The sequence below is a fragment of the Chlamydotis macqueenii genome, chromosome 15, assembly GCF_036417535.1.
Source record: "Chlamydotis macqueenii isolate bChlMac1 chromosome 15, bChlMac1.mat, whole genome shotgun sequence".
NCBI classification, from domain to species: Eukaryota; Metazoa; Chordata; class Aves; order Otidiformes; family Otididae; genus Chlamydotis; species Chlamydotis macqueenii.
The window spans coordinates 6,250,943-6,263,947 of NC_141570.1; the positions used below are offsets into that span (position 1 = coordinate 6,250,943).

The following is a 13,005-nucleotide window of genomic DNA, read 5'->3' on the forward strand; positions in this document are numbered from 1 at the left end:
GAACGGCAGAAGGTGTGACCCTGGTTCGGACAGGAGGAGGAAGAAGAGGTGCGAAGGTTTACCTCTTCCCGTCGGTGTATGTAACGGAGAGCTTTTTGCCACCAGCATCTGCCACCGCAGCCGGCACCTCCGCTCTCACAAAAATCCAAACGGAAACGAAAACTCTGTTTCAGGTTGTCATGAAAAAAATTGCTCCACCTACGCGTCTGGTTTTGGTAATTACTGTTGCCCTTAAATTACTGCAGGGAAATGGAAATGTTTGTGCGCATGGTATTTATAGAAAATGAAAACACGGAAACCAATTCCTCCCCTGGAAACTTTGTCCTCAGAGCCGCTTCCTTGTCCCCTCGCACCGCAGCGGCTGCCTCCTCCCGGCGCGCTTCCTCAGGGCAGCCGACGGCGCCTTTAGGGTCTGCTGGCCAACAGCAGCCACCGCCCTTCTCCAGAGCGCTGCATCTCACCGGCACGGCGCCCGCGGGCCTGCTGCGGCCAGCTGCACCCCGGCTTTCCCTGCCGGAACCCGGGGGGACCTGCCGGGGCGCGGGCGCGGCCCTGCCAGGCCCCGCGGGACCCCGAGCCCGGCGCGGACAGCTCAGCCACCAGGGGGCGGGGCAAGCCTTGTGGCGTGGCCCCGCCCCTGCGCGCGAGGCGGGACTCCGCCTCGAATGATCTCAGCGCGGGAAGATGACGTCAAACCAAGCGCGCCTCCAGCACGCCGTGTTCCCGGTGGGTGCTTTAAATCCGAGCGTGGCTTTCTATTGGTCAGCCGAGAGATTGACACTTCGAGCGCCAACCAGACGCCTCCGTGTTCTCCTTTTAGCCAATGAGAGAGAGGGGGCGGGCTGCGGCGCCAAGCGTGGAGCTCGGTTAAATGTGCGGCGCAGGCGGGTCTGAGAGGTGCGTGCGGTGCGGGGCGGGGCGGTGGGGTGCTCCGTGGCCCCAACCCCATGGGGACAGCAGCGACCTCGGGGGGTGGCGGGACCCCTGGTGGTCCCCCTGCGGGAGGCTCGGGGCGGCCCGATCCGGCTCGGCTCGGCTCGGCTTGGCCCAGCCCGGCCGCAGGCGCAGTGGCTGAGGGGGTCGCTCCCTTCCCCCCCTCACCCCCGGTGCGGTTTCCCTCCCTCGGCCCCCGCAGAGAGCGGGCGCTCGGTGCCGGCTGTGCGGTGCTGGGGAGGGGGCCGTAACGCTGCTTTTCCCGTGACGGGTGGGCCGTCAGCTCCGGAGAGTGCCTGGCTCAGGTGTGAGAACTCTCTCCTCACGGCGCCTTAGCTCGCTCCTCGATAAAAGGAAAAGCAAGCCCCGGGCTCTTGCGTTGGGAAGCCGGCGAGTAGGTGCCTCCCGAGGGCTGCTGGCCCGCTGAGGCCCTGCCCTCCCACCCACGGCCTGGTCACACCTAGGCCTGGGCCTAGGCCTAGGCCTGGCCTGGCAGGAGTGCCGCCAACCGAGGGGCTGCTGTGGCAGAGCTGTCGAGTGCTTGGCTCTCTGTTGCTCTGTCAGGCAGCACAGGAGGTTCCTGCCCTTGGGCTGTGTGGGCGCCTGCCAAACTGGGTTTGTGGGCTGCTCTGTCCTTCAGAGTGTGTTTCAAGCTAAATATTTGTGATTGAGTCGACTGTGGCCTTTGTGCTGTTACTGAGAAAGTGACCGTGCTGGGGCAGCTGTTGAAAGCCACTTCAGTCAGATTTTTCTCTCAGAGAAATAATCTGCAGTTACAACTAGGCCTCGTTTTGGAACCAGGTTTCCTGTAACTCCTGTTGACCTTTGCCCTGATGTCAGTGTAAAACGAAAGATAAAACTCATGAGACATGATTCTTTAAGTGCAGTTTTTCCACATTCTATATGAAAATAGAAAAACTTGCACTATTAACAGAATAAAGTAGGCTTCCTTTTTGCTTGTGGGTATGTGTGTATGTACACATATGTATATTACTAAGATGACTAAAAGTCAGATTAATGTATTTTGTGAAGAGAGAGGCCTGGTTGGTGTTATCTGAAGCAGACAATTTATCACACAGTCAAAGGTGGTGCGTTATAACCGGTAGAAAGCACAGGATCAGTGATGGGGATGGCTACCAGCAGGGTCAGCGAAGCATTTTCCACAGTGAGGCCTGTGAGGACAATAGATGTTGGATTTGCTAGAGGAGAATGACATTCTAGTTTTACAGTAGCTTAACTATAATGTAATGTAAAGGAAACATGATGAAAATTCCCCCAAATGGATTGAAAGTCACTGCAGACATACCTTTTCATAGTTAAGTTATCGTGTTATCTTGTAATAAGTTAACTAGTCATGAGTAATTCTCAGTATAATTATAGTAGAACTCTGTATATAGGACAGATACAATTTTAAAAAAAGGTTCTAACTACAGTTTGGTGGCTTCTATTACAGAACAGTTCTATTTTAGAATGCCGAAAATGAAGGCAGAAAAAAAAGAAAAGAAGGCAGAAAAAAAAGAAAAGAAGGCAGAAAAAAAAGAAAAGAAGGCAGAAAAAAGGAAAAAGCAAAAGCAACATGTGACCCAAAAGGGAGAGCTGGAATCGGAAACTGAACCAAAGAAAAAGAAGCAAAATCTGCAGGTAGGTCCTCCCAGTTTTGACTGTTTAATTCAGTAGAATGTGGATATATTGTTACCTGTGGTGGTAACAGTAGTGAGCTATTGTCAACTGGGTTTAGAGATTCCATACTGAATCTGAATGTGCTACTTGATTCGGTTGCAATGGTTCCTTGGATGTGATCTACCTAGACTGGAAGTTAAAAGAAGAAGATAAATTAAGCCAAGTCTGGATACAACTGTAGCAGTCAGCGTACATGATCTCTGGTTGGTTTGGATGCTTCTGTGAAAGACAAAGAATGGATGAGGGCATGTGGGTGAAAGGCAAACCAAATGGCTTTAAGCAACTGTCATATGGCAATGTAGGCGTAGCTTAAGTCTTCATGTGATCCTGAGTGGCTGGAAAAACATGAAAGATGTTTTCTTGGAAATCCTCTTGATTTTTGGACAGAATGTCAAGTGGCCAGAAGGTGTCAGCAGTCTCTCTGTATTACTGAACATTTTATGAATTAATTTTATGAGAATGAAATTGGCAATATCGAGATGTTATTTCAGTGCAAACTCAGAGCTGTAAGTTTTTTTTTTTTGTGATGGAAATGATACATAAACAGGGCAATTCAATTCTGCTGTTCTGAGTGGTTACTGTAGAACATGGATCAAAGAAATATGAAGTGGAGAAGGAAAGGCAAAGCTCTTTTTTCCCTTGGGAATTACTGAGGTGATATTAAGCTATGGTCTTAAAAACTCTCCTATGTTTCCTCGCCTAGCATAAAATAAATGTGACAGCTGCTTGTTACTTCATTTATCATGAGATGTGTAGCTCAGTGGAGATCCTATAACTGAAAAGTAGTATATTTTGTTACTAGACTTCATTTAAGCTTATTGGCAAGAATATTTTTTTGAGAGCTTTTGCATGCCTAAGTGTCTCTAGCTATTACATTTAGAGTTTGTGAAGCATAATATAAGAAAAGCCAACCTATTAGCGGTAGCTATGCAGAGATCTGTAAATGCTTGCGGTTTTGAACTTGGCAGAAATATTCTTAAGTAAAATGAGGGAAGAGGGCATCTTTATATCAAAGCAAAAAGAGAAAATCTGGTATTTATAGCTTAATAAGAGGGAAGGTTTGTCCTTTTCTTTGTAGGGTATCATAGACTTTAGATTCACAGTACTCTAATTCAACTTGAGTGCAAATCATTTTCCAGGAGAAAACTGTGAAATTGAAACGTCAAAATTAAAATTTTATTGCCTGTGACAATCTGTGTAATTTAATGTAAAAGTGAAAAAAATCCCAAGTGGGCTTCAAACCTGTAGCAAGCGGGGCCTTTTTGGACTATCTGATGTCAAGTCACAAGCTCTTAGAAACGGCTGTTGAGAATGAAAAATATTAGGCAGATGTTAAGCAATTTTACTTCAGTAATGGTTAATGAAATTTACTGTTTACCCCTTTATGAATGTTACTCAGCATGTGCACTCCCAACTTTGTGTGAAATACTCGTTCAGATCACAATGGCAGTTATGCTTTAAAAGGCTTTTGGTCATCAAACCTTGTCAGCATGGAAAATGTGGTAGAAAACAAGGTAAAATCATTTTGTGTCTACAGCAACATCAGACAGAACTCTGAGGCTGCAGAGTGATGTGCTCAGTTAGTCTGGATGGTTCCGGAGAAGAAATTTGGAGCAAAAATGAGAGCAACTGCTGAGAGTGTTTGTTCTGCGGCCTTACTTTAATTTTATTTCTGTTACTGTAAAATAAGCTGGAACCTTGATAGATCTACAGAAATTCCTGAAGCATGATAACTGGATTCTGATGAGCTGTTATTGACTTTTATTGCAGTAACTGAATTAAAGAAAACTTTTTTTTGGCATTCTTAAAGTAAGGATGGGTAGGCTCCAGTTTCTCTGAAGGAGTCCCATGTGTGATGGAAAGAAGTCAAAAGATATCTGTATAACACATTGCTTTTGGTGTGAGGGAGTTCATTAAGTCACATTATTTACTTTTTTTCTCTTCTAGTACAGCAATTTTAGTCTCCAAAGTGGGAAATGTAAATCTCTGATTTTGTTATAAAGCTGTGGGCAGGGAAGTTGAAATATGTCTGAAGTGACTGGATTTAGTATACATTGATTATTCTTTCACGAAATTTGTTTCAAAAATTCTTACCAGCCTAAGTATAAAGCATTTTTCCTTGGAACAACTTGACCTTTCAGAGTAATCTTGATGTTTTATTGATTTTCATCTACTCAAGTTCTTCTGTTTACATTAAATAGCAATGAGCAATTCAAGACCAATATAAATGTTTTCATGAATGATTTTAGAACCACATAGCCCTGAATGACACAGCTCTAGTGGAGCTGAGCAATACAAGTTCTTAAACTTTATTCAGCCTTCTTTTTTATTCTGACAGATTTCCATAATGTTAGTGTTTTATTTAGCTACTTGGCAATAAACCCCACATTTTAAACATGGATTTTTTTTTTTTTAATGCCTGAACCTTTGTTTTACTTGTTTTTAAATGATTTTGTAGTTTACTAACATACTTGTTTGTTAAACCTTCCTGTAGTTGGAGAGTATTCTTTTGAATTGCCAGCTGGGATAGGCGTAAAGAAAAGAGATTTAAAATGTGCCATCCAGACTTGATGGTCTGATGTTAAATACTGGCTTCTTAGATAAAAACTTCCTGATGGACCTTGTCTGAGACAAATTAATTTTGTTTCAGTTCTCTGAAAAAAATATTTACAATATTGTTAATGTGTAATCCTGAAATAACAGATGCGTTAGAAGTGCTTGTTTGCAATTACGCGTGGCTTGCTTCTGAATTTCTCCACCCTTCAAAATTCCAGCTGCCTTAGTGGCACAAAGCTTATCGAAGCAGCAGTACTGACACTTAAAACACTGTAAGTAGGGAACAACATGTTGTGGCTGCTTTGTTTATGAAGGCTGTTTGAGTTCTACCCGGAACGACCTTACTGTATCAAAGGATCTTTTAACCTTGTAATTTAAGGGTAGATCTTGTTTCTCCAGTGCTGTATTCAGAGCTGCAGGCTTTCTGCAGAACAGTAAGAGATTCTTCCAGAGCTGAACATCTATTAGGCAAGACTCAAAAGTCATAATCGGTAGAAAACAATATTAATTTCCTATTCCTTTAAGCAATATTACAATGACTAAGAGACAATCAGTCTTTATAAATCAAATCCTGTTCATGGGTGAAGGGTGCTTTAGGTAATGCTCCTACAGTCACTGGGTGTTTCCTTGTATGTTCCTTGTTATCTTCAGCATTGCAAATGACTGGAGGAGGAGGAATCAACATTTTCCCCAGATAAAGACAAAATCAGTGGGAAAGGAATTTAATTTTTGAGATTCCATACAGATAGTACAAACAATGGCAAATAAACAAGTAGCTCATGGTGTTTCTTCAATCAGAGGGCTACTGTGCAGGTGCCCAAACAGTAGGATCTGTTTAGCAAATGGAAAATGGCAAAATTAGTAGGGAAAGGTTTTTCTGTTCAGCTTTTTGGAGATTATCATAAAGGCCAATAAGGAGTCATTAAGCAGTACTACAGCAAAGCAAACCACAGCAAACCACAAAAAAATAATAATTCTCCAAAATCATTGTTTGCTTCTGGTGGTGGAAAACCCCATACAATTATGTTTAAGCTGTGGAGATGAACATTTTGGCATGAGCTTGGTGGAACAGCTAGGAATGCCGCTTTGATACGATCTCTAGTGCTGCTTGTAATCAGGTAACTGGAGCAGTAATTAGAATGTTTAACGAATGCAAACCAGACATTCATGCTACAAAACCTATCAAGCAGATACTGTAAAGCTATCACTGGAAAGTGTATTTATTTATTTGACAACCCACTAATTCATACCAAAGCCTGTTGTTGAAATAATGAGTTGTGGATGATTTGCAAATAAACTCAGTAATCCTTTATTGTTTGATTAGTTTATTTTTTTTTAAATTAATGGGAGGCTTATCTTGTAATCATCAAAATAACTTGTTTTGTATTTTCCCATCCTAAAAAAATGCCATGAAATTAAAACTTAGTGTGATGTTGTCAGATTTCCTTCTGATTACCAAACTACCAATATTAGCTATATCTAATGTACATTAAAAATATATTTTGGAAACTGCTTGCATGGCAGTTCCGCTATGAACTCTTCCTGCGTTTGTTTAGCTTTGCTTTACTAGCTTAATCCTCTGTTGTATGCATTATGTTATCTGTAGTTATTAATTTTTGTTTAAGAAATATGTAGAAAACAAAACAAAAAAAAAACAAAATGGAAAATAAAGTCCAAAAAAAGTGCATTTTTATTTAGCATAACCTCCTAAAATAAAAATTTTGACTTGTAATTTTTTTTTTTGACTAGTTAAAAAATCTGTAACATGCAAATAGAGTTTTGTCCATGTTATGAAGAGAAGATGACACAATATTTCATCCTCCGTCCATCCTTCCATCTCCCCCCATGCTTTAATGTAAGGATACATCAGCCGGTAGCCGTCTTCTGGTGAGAAAGGGGAGGTGCTAGCTATTTCTCAAAATGGTGAAGTTAAATGTCGGTATGGATATTAGTGCTGGTTTTGGTCAGTCTGTAATTGAAATGCTGGGCTTATTTATCTTTTCTTTGGGCTACCAATGTTTGTCCTTATTTTATTTATATTTTTTCTTACTTGCACAGAGACACAAGTTTGGCCTATTGGCTTCTCATTGTTTCACTGCACGATGGCCTTCTAATAGCTGAGAAAAAAAATGAAGCTATAAACCCATTTGGCATCTATGACTTACTGTGTGAGATCTTACTTGGTTTGTCTGCTTTCTTATCACTTGTGCAATATTTCTCAAATTAGGAAAAAGAAAATTAAAAAAAACAAACTTTGAGGGCAGCTGCTTCTGAGACTGAAACATTTGTTTCCTGCTAACACTTTTTCATCAGAATATTGATAGAGTTGCTTTAAATTATTGTATTAAATTAACCATGCATTTATTTATTTTTTAAGAGAGGTAAATTTGATTGTGATGCCATATGGTGTTTAGAAAGCATAGTGGGCCTTTTGTAAACAGACATGCCTAAGAAGGTATAAAATAGTGTCTGAAATACGGATATGCATAGATTAGCCTGAATAATTTTACATTCCTTTGAAAATTATTTTTGTAACGGTAGGAATAGATTTCCCAGGAAAGAGTATTCACAGCTGGGAAAACAGTTGCTACTTTGAAGATGGTTTTCCCAGGCGAAAGGCTCACGTCCCCAACTGTGTTTGGTATAAACAATATGTGGTGCCTTTCTTACTTTTGTTTAAAGGAATTGTGCTTTCTTCATTACATGTTGACCAGCAAGAGTTTCATGCTAATTCTGGGTATTTGCCTTAATCTGTATACATTCAAAGTTAATTCCTTACTTTTATTGATATAGCCGGGGTATTAAAGTGGTGCTGAGTTTGATGGCGAAACGCAACCGTCCCTTCCTTGCTATGAAGAGGGGAAATTCTTCCTTCTCTTCTTGGAGCAGGTACTTGACATTTCCTCTCAGCTCCCGTTCTTTACTCAGTGGTGAGACCTTCCTTGATGGTTCTTGTTAGGTTTCCAGTATAAATCCTTGCTTTCATGACTTAGGTGCAAATATCCTCACAAAATGGAAATTCAGCACAGGATTCCCACTTGTGTGCAGATTTTGTTGAGTAATGGTCTTCGAGCAGTTGTTGAACTAAGGATCAGAGGCTAGGTCTGCTTGAGTGCGTGTCGCCCAGCTTCAGTCCTGTGAGAACACTGGTTTCTGTCCTCTGTCAATTATGATTTTTTCCTAGTTCTATGTTAATGACATCTAACTCATAATGGAGAGAGGCATCATAAATGAAAATTGCTGTGAAAGGCCCAAATTACTGAATATAGAAAATCTGGCACAAAACCTCAAAATATGTATAACTTCCTTTAAAGAAAAAAAAAAAAAAAGTCCCATTGTGTGTTTGAATTCACAAAACACATTCCACTTGGCAAGAAATTAAGTTGTAAGCTTGAAAGGATAAATATTTGCTACATTCTGCTATAGCATAATGAGCAGAGAAATGGGTGTTCAAAGGCAGTTGTTCTTGACAAGGGCTTGAAACTTGGAAGTGTGCACAGTATAACATATTAATGCAAGCCTGACTCTTGTGGATTTGTTACTTCCTCTTTATTTTTCTTGGTTCTGTTTTGTTGATGTTAATTTGTTCAAAAAAAAGTAGAATGCCACAGACTTAGATATTTAAAATATATTTATTCTAAAAAGGTGCAGTTTTCTCTGGCCTTGACAGAATGCTACTGTTTTTTTAAACAACATAGGAGTCTGGTATAAGGATTTTTATAAAATACAAATTATTGTGTGTTGACAGAATAGACTTAAAAATAAAAAAAAAAACCCCACATTTTGGAGCAGATAAAAGGACAAGGATGGCTGCTTCCACAGCATGAATGAGCAACTAGAATTATTTCACAAGAAGTTTCCTCCTCAAAAATATCTTTTGTGTTTAGATGCAATACTGTGAACCACATGAAAGATTACTGTATATTTATATATGTTAATTAATAAATTACCACACAGATAAAATGCCTCTCGAGTATTAGATCAAAGCCACGCAGATTAAGAAACACTTGTAAAGAGCTTGTCTGTTACATCCAACAGGTAATTAGAACAGAAAATTAATCTTTTGACTTTTAGAAGCTGCCTGAAATAACGAGGGTACAAGCATGAAGGTATTTGACAGCGGAACCTCTTGCTTAAAGAACCAGACTCCGTCTTTGCATGCATTTACCTATTTCTAATTGAATCCCACAAGAGTTCTGTAGGACATCAAACAGAAGATCATCAACCAATGTTTTATTAAATTTCTCAGCATTATCTTAATAATTTGCATCTGCAAACCAGGCTTTTGCAAACAGCATATATACACAAGGGAAGACAAAGCTCTGCTCCTACCATCTTACAGTTTGAAACACGTGAAAACTGTTCAGAGAATGTACCTAAGCCTGCGTCGCTTAAAAAGGAGCAGAGAGGTTATATAAAAGAGAATAGAAAATCTTAAGTATGTGTGGAAAATACATGTTTTTAATAACTGTCATTCTGTCCTACCTTTACATTATGTACTGGATCATAAATGGGAGTTATTCACATTAACCCACTTTTAAACCCACTTTTACTACTTTACTACTTTACTTTTAAAGTAACTAGGTGGTTACAGAGCTGCTGTACTGAACTGTAATACAAAGCTCGTTGACATCAGTCATGGCGTTTCTGTGGACTCAGAGTAGGCTTTGGAGCTTTCATGTACCTCATTGACTGGTTCGTGTTTTTTTTTTTTTTTTCCTAGTTACTTTTGGAATAGACAAGTTTTTCCTTTTTTTATTATGAAAATCTCATCTTTCAATGCTATTATTGCTTCTAAGTCTGTAGCTCTGTGATTTTCTAAAGCCACTTGCAGGGTTTTGTTTGTTTGTTTTCAGGTAATAGTTTACCATGCTTCGTTTAAAACCTGGTATCTTTTTAATAAATATTTGCCTAAATTAAGTCATTGTATAGTTTTGGCTTTGAATAGAAGCATCCAACTGTCCTGATCCTATAGGTCTTGTAATAAAATCTTCTGACCAGGACGCAAAAGGTCTCACTGGGTATCAGTGAGCGTGAAGAAGAGCACAAATCTAGTGGAGGACGGCGACAGGTTTCCGTGGATCCCCATGGACACCTGGTTATGGGCTGAGCATGCAGTTTGGTTCTGTGTGATCTCATGTCAGCTTCAGCAGCACCTCTGCCAACAAGTTTGCACTTCTGATCGCATGAGACAAATGTTATGCATCATCAGGCATCTTTACATTAGAATAAGAAAATAACATAATATTTCTCACTATTCTAAGAGTATTAAGCATTTAATAGCAGAAGTAATTCTTCTGACTTTTATGTATTTGAAAGCCAAGCAAGCTTATAAATTAAGTTCTCACAGATGTCACTATCTGTGTCTTCTTCCTGTCTTGCTGATCAGATGGATGTTTGGAATATCATCACATCATTAAATGAGCTCTTTCCTTGGTTTCTCTAATTGCTGTGTGCACTTCACTCATAGCTAAGTACTAGAACACAGGAGTTAAAAGGTTTCTACAGTCAGGTAAAGGCTATTACTCTTTTGTAGCTCTGAATGGAGGGAGAACAAAATGAAAAAAATCTTATTTGCTGTTGTATTATTGTTTCTATTGGGAGGATGCCCAGGAAAGGAAATGTTTCTGCTGCTGAGGCAGAAAACAAATCTATCTCCACTGCTATTATGCAGTTCTACCACTGAGCTCTTTCTGTAAAAATAGCCTTAACTACAATTTCTAAGGATAATTTAACAATATTCCAATAATTTTCCCATTTCTCTAGTATGTCTTTTTAAAATTATTTTTATTTTTTTTTTTCCCCCAGTCCTAAAGTCCTTCCAGAAAACACATTCTGTGCAATTTGAAAAGTTTTAAGCCTTTTCAAGAATTTTGCTTGCAGGTCAAGCGAGCTGGGACTTGTAAGCAAAGTTGCTGCTTTGGAAAGGCTTACTCTGCTGTATTAAATATTTATTTAGAGTAGGTATATTTTAAAAGTTAGGTTTTACTTTTTGGTAATGAACAGTTCAGTTGTTTGTTAATTTAGAACTTAAAAACTTCTGAAGTCCTTGTCAGGACTTCAGTCATGCACTGTCTAAAGTCCTGACAAGGCATTGCTGTTTTTTTTTTTTGTCACCTTGAGTGGCTGGCTCAGTGTGCAATGGTTTGTTCTTAGCTCCTGGCTGTGCCGTGCTGCCATATGATGGAGTGGAAGTCTAAAAGGAAGCCAAAAGCCAAGGGCTAAACGTTTGGTGTATCGTATGTCGATGTGGAATAAATAGTTTGGACAATACTGTTGAAGAAAGGACACCTAAATTACAAAGATGAGTGGAGGGTGTTCAGATTTTCAGATCCAGTGTGTCTCTCTAAAACATAGCGCGGGGCATGTACCACAATAGACCTTCCTGGGAGCAGAGCTTAAGAGTCTACAGAAGAGATGGTCTACGTGCACGTCTTCAAAATGGCTCGTTCCCCATAATCTGTTTTGCAGATTTAACATAAAAAAGATCAAGTGCAATTCCAAGGTGGGAATGGTTTATTGGTGACATATTATTAAACAGAATGTAGTAATAATAATAATTGCTTAACGTAAATGGTCTCTGAATGAGGAATGGCTAGGTCTAACAGCGTACCGATGGGCTGCTGTAGATGTAATTGGTAATGTGTTTTTGTATCTATTGCAAATATATAACTCAGTGAATTGAATTAAACAATGAATTTGGCCCTGTGCTCTTCCATGTTAAAAATTTTAAGTATTTCTCTGGTCTGATGGGTAAGGTAAGATTTTTGGAGTGGAAGGGAAGGCTACTGTCCCTTAAATTAAAATCAACCCCTAATCAAATTAATTCATTGGTTCACCTTTGTGAATAGCTATCAACATTCAAACTTGCCTTCTTCATACTTGTTTTTCCTACTTACGCAGCAACAAGTTCAAATAGAATTAAGTGAAAATCGGAGTTGAACTTGACATGCTTTTACTTATGGTAAACCACTTTTTAACACATTTTTTTTTGTGGCAATCCTAACTATTTAAAATTGTCCAGACAACCTTTTCCCTTTTGCAATGTTAATAAATAGCTGAGAGAATACAGCAAAATCCTGACACAGGGAAAAAATTCAGTTGGCTTCTAACACAACTTGATGGGTGGAAAAAAGATTAGAGCCTGACTGTACAGCCAGTGAATTTTGTTTAAAACACAGCTACTTAGTCTGAAATTCTAAAAGCATTTTCGTGTTCAAATTTTTTTGCACTTTTTTTTTTTTAAGCTTGCCTATTTACAAGTTTAGCAGCATGGATTTTGTATGCCATTTTCAATTAATATCAATGTCAGATTACATTGGGGGAATATAAGATGAACATGTAACTTTTTCATTTGATATAAACAATATTGAAGAAAATAATGTTTTAAGAATTCTGATTTTTGCTTTTTAAAAAAATTATTTGATAGTATATGTTCTTTGGAATTGGTGGATTGTCCATTCTGAATGCCAGTGTTCTGATTTTCTGTGGAGCTAAAAGGGGAAGGGAGGGGTGACTTTTCTTGCATCTTGCCCGTATTATGTCAGAGTCTTGCATGGAATCTGGGATCAAATTCCCTGTCACATGCCTTCATGTCATGTAATGCTTTTTGTCAATTAATCAAGCTTTATCTTTAGACTGCCTCTGCTTCTTCTAGATGTGTGTGTTGTGCCTGCACAGTTGTATTTAGCGTATCTCCTAAAACTGTTAAAGGAAGCAAAGTTACAGCATCTCTTTAACATGTTGAAATGGTCTCAGATAACTATTTTTCTCATGTTTTTTTTTTACACACCATTGCTTTCAGTCAGATCAGGTTCAGATTTGGGCTAATTTGGA

General features: G+C 39.4%; 1 protein-coding gene across 5 annotated transcripts in view; it reads left to right on the plus strand.

Annotated features, from left to right (window-relative positions):
- The first annotated feature begins 235 nt into the window (after window positions 1-235).
- The window catches only part of CHLSN (cholesin), a 130,680-nt gene continuing 117,910 nt past the window's right edge, over window positions 236-13,005 (plus strand). Inside the window, exons 1-3 of one of the 5 annotated variants that reach the window (XM_086759838.1) lie at window positions 651-726; window positions 2,387-2,418; window positions 2,461-2,574. In XM_086759838.1, the coding sequence (XP_086615964.1) occupies window positions 666-726; window positions 2,387-2,418; window positions 2,461-2,574 (207 nt within the window). In that variant the 5' untranslated portion in view covers window positions 651-665. Of the gene's footprint in view, window positions 727-764; window positions 898-2,386; window positions 2,575-13,005 lie in introns of those variants that run through there. The other 4 variants (XM_086759840.1, XM_086759841.1, XM_086759837.1 and 1 more) reach the window with 4 other exon arrangements.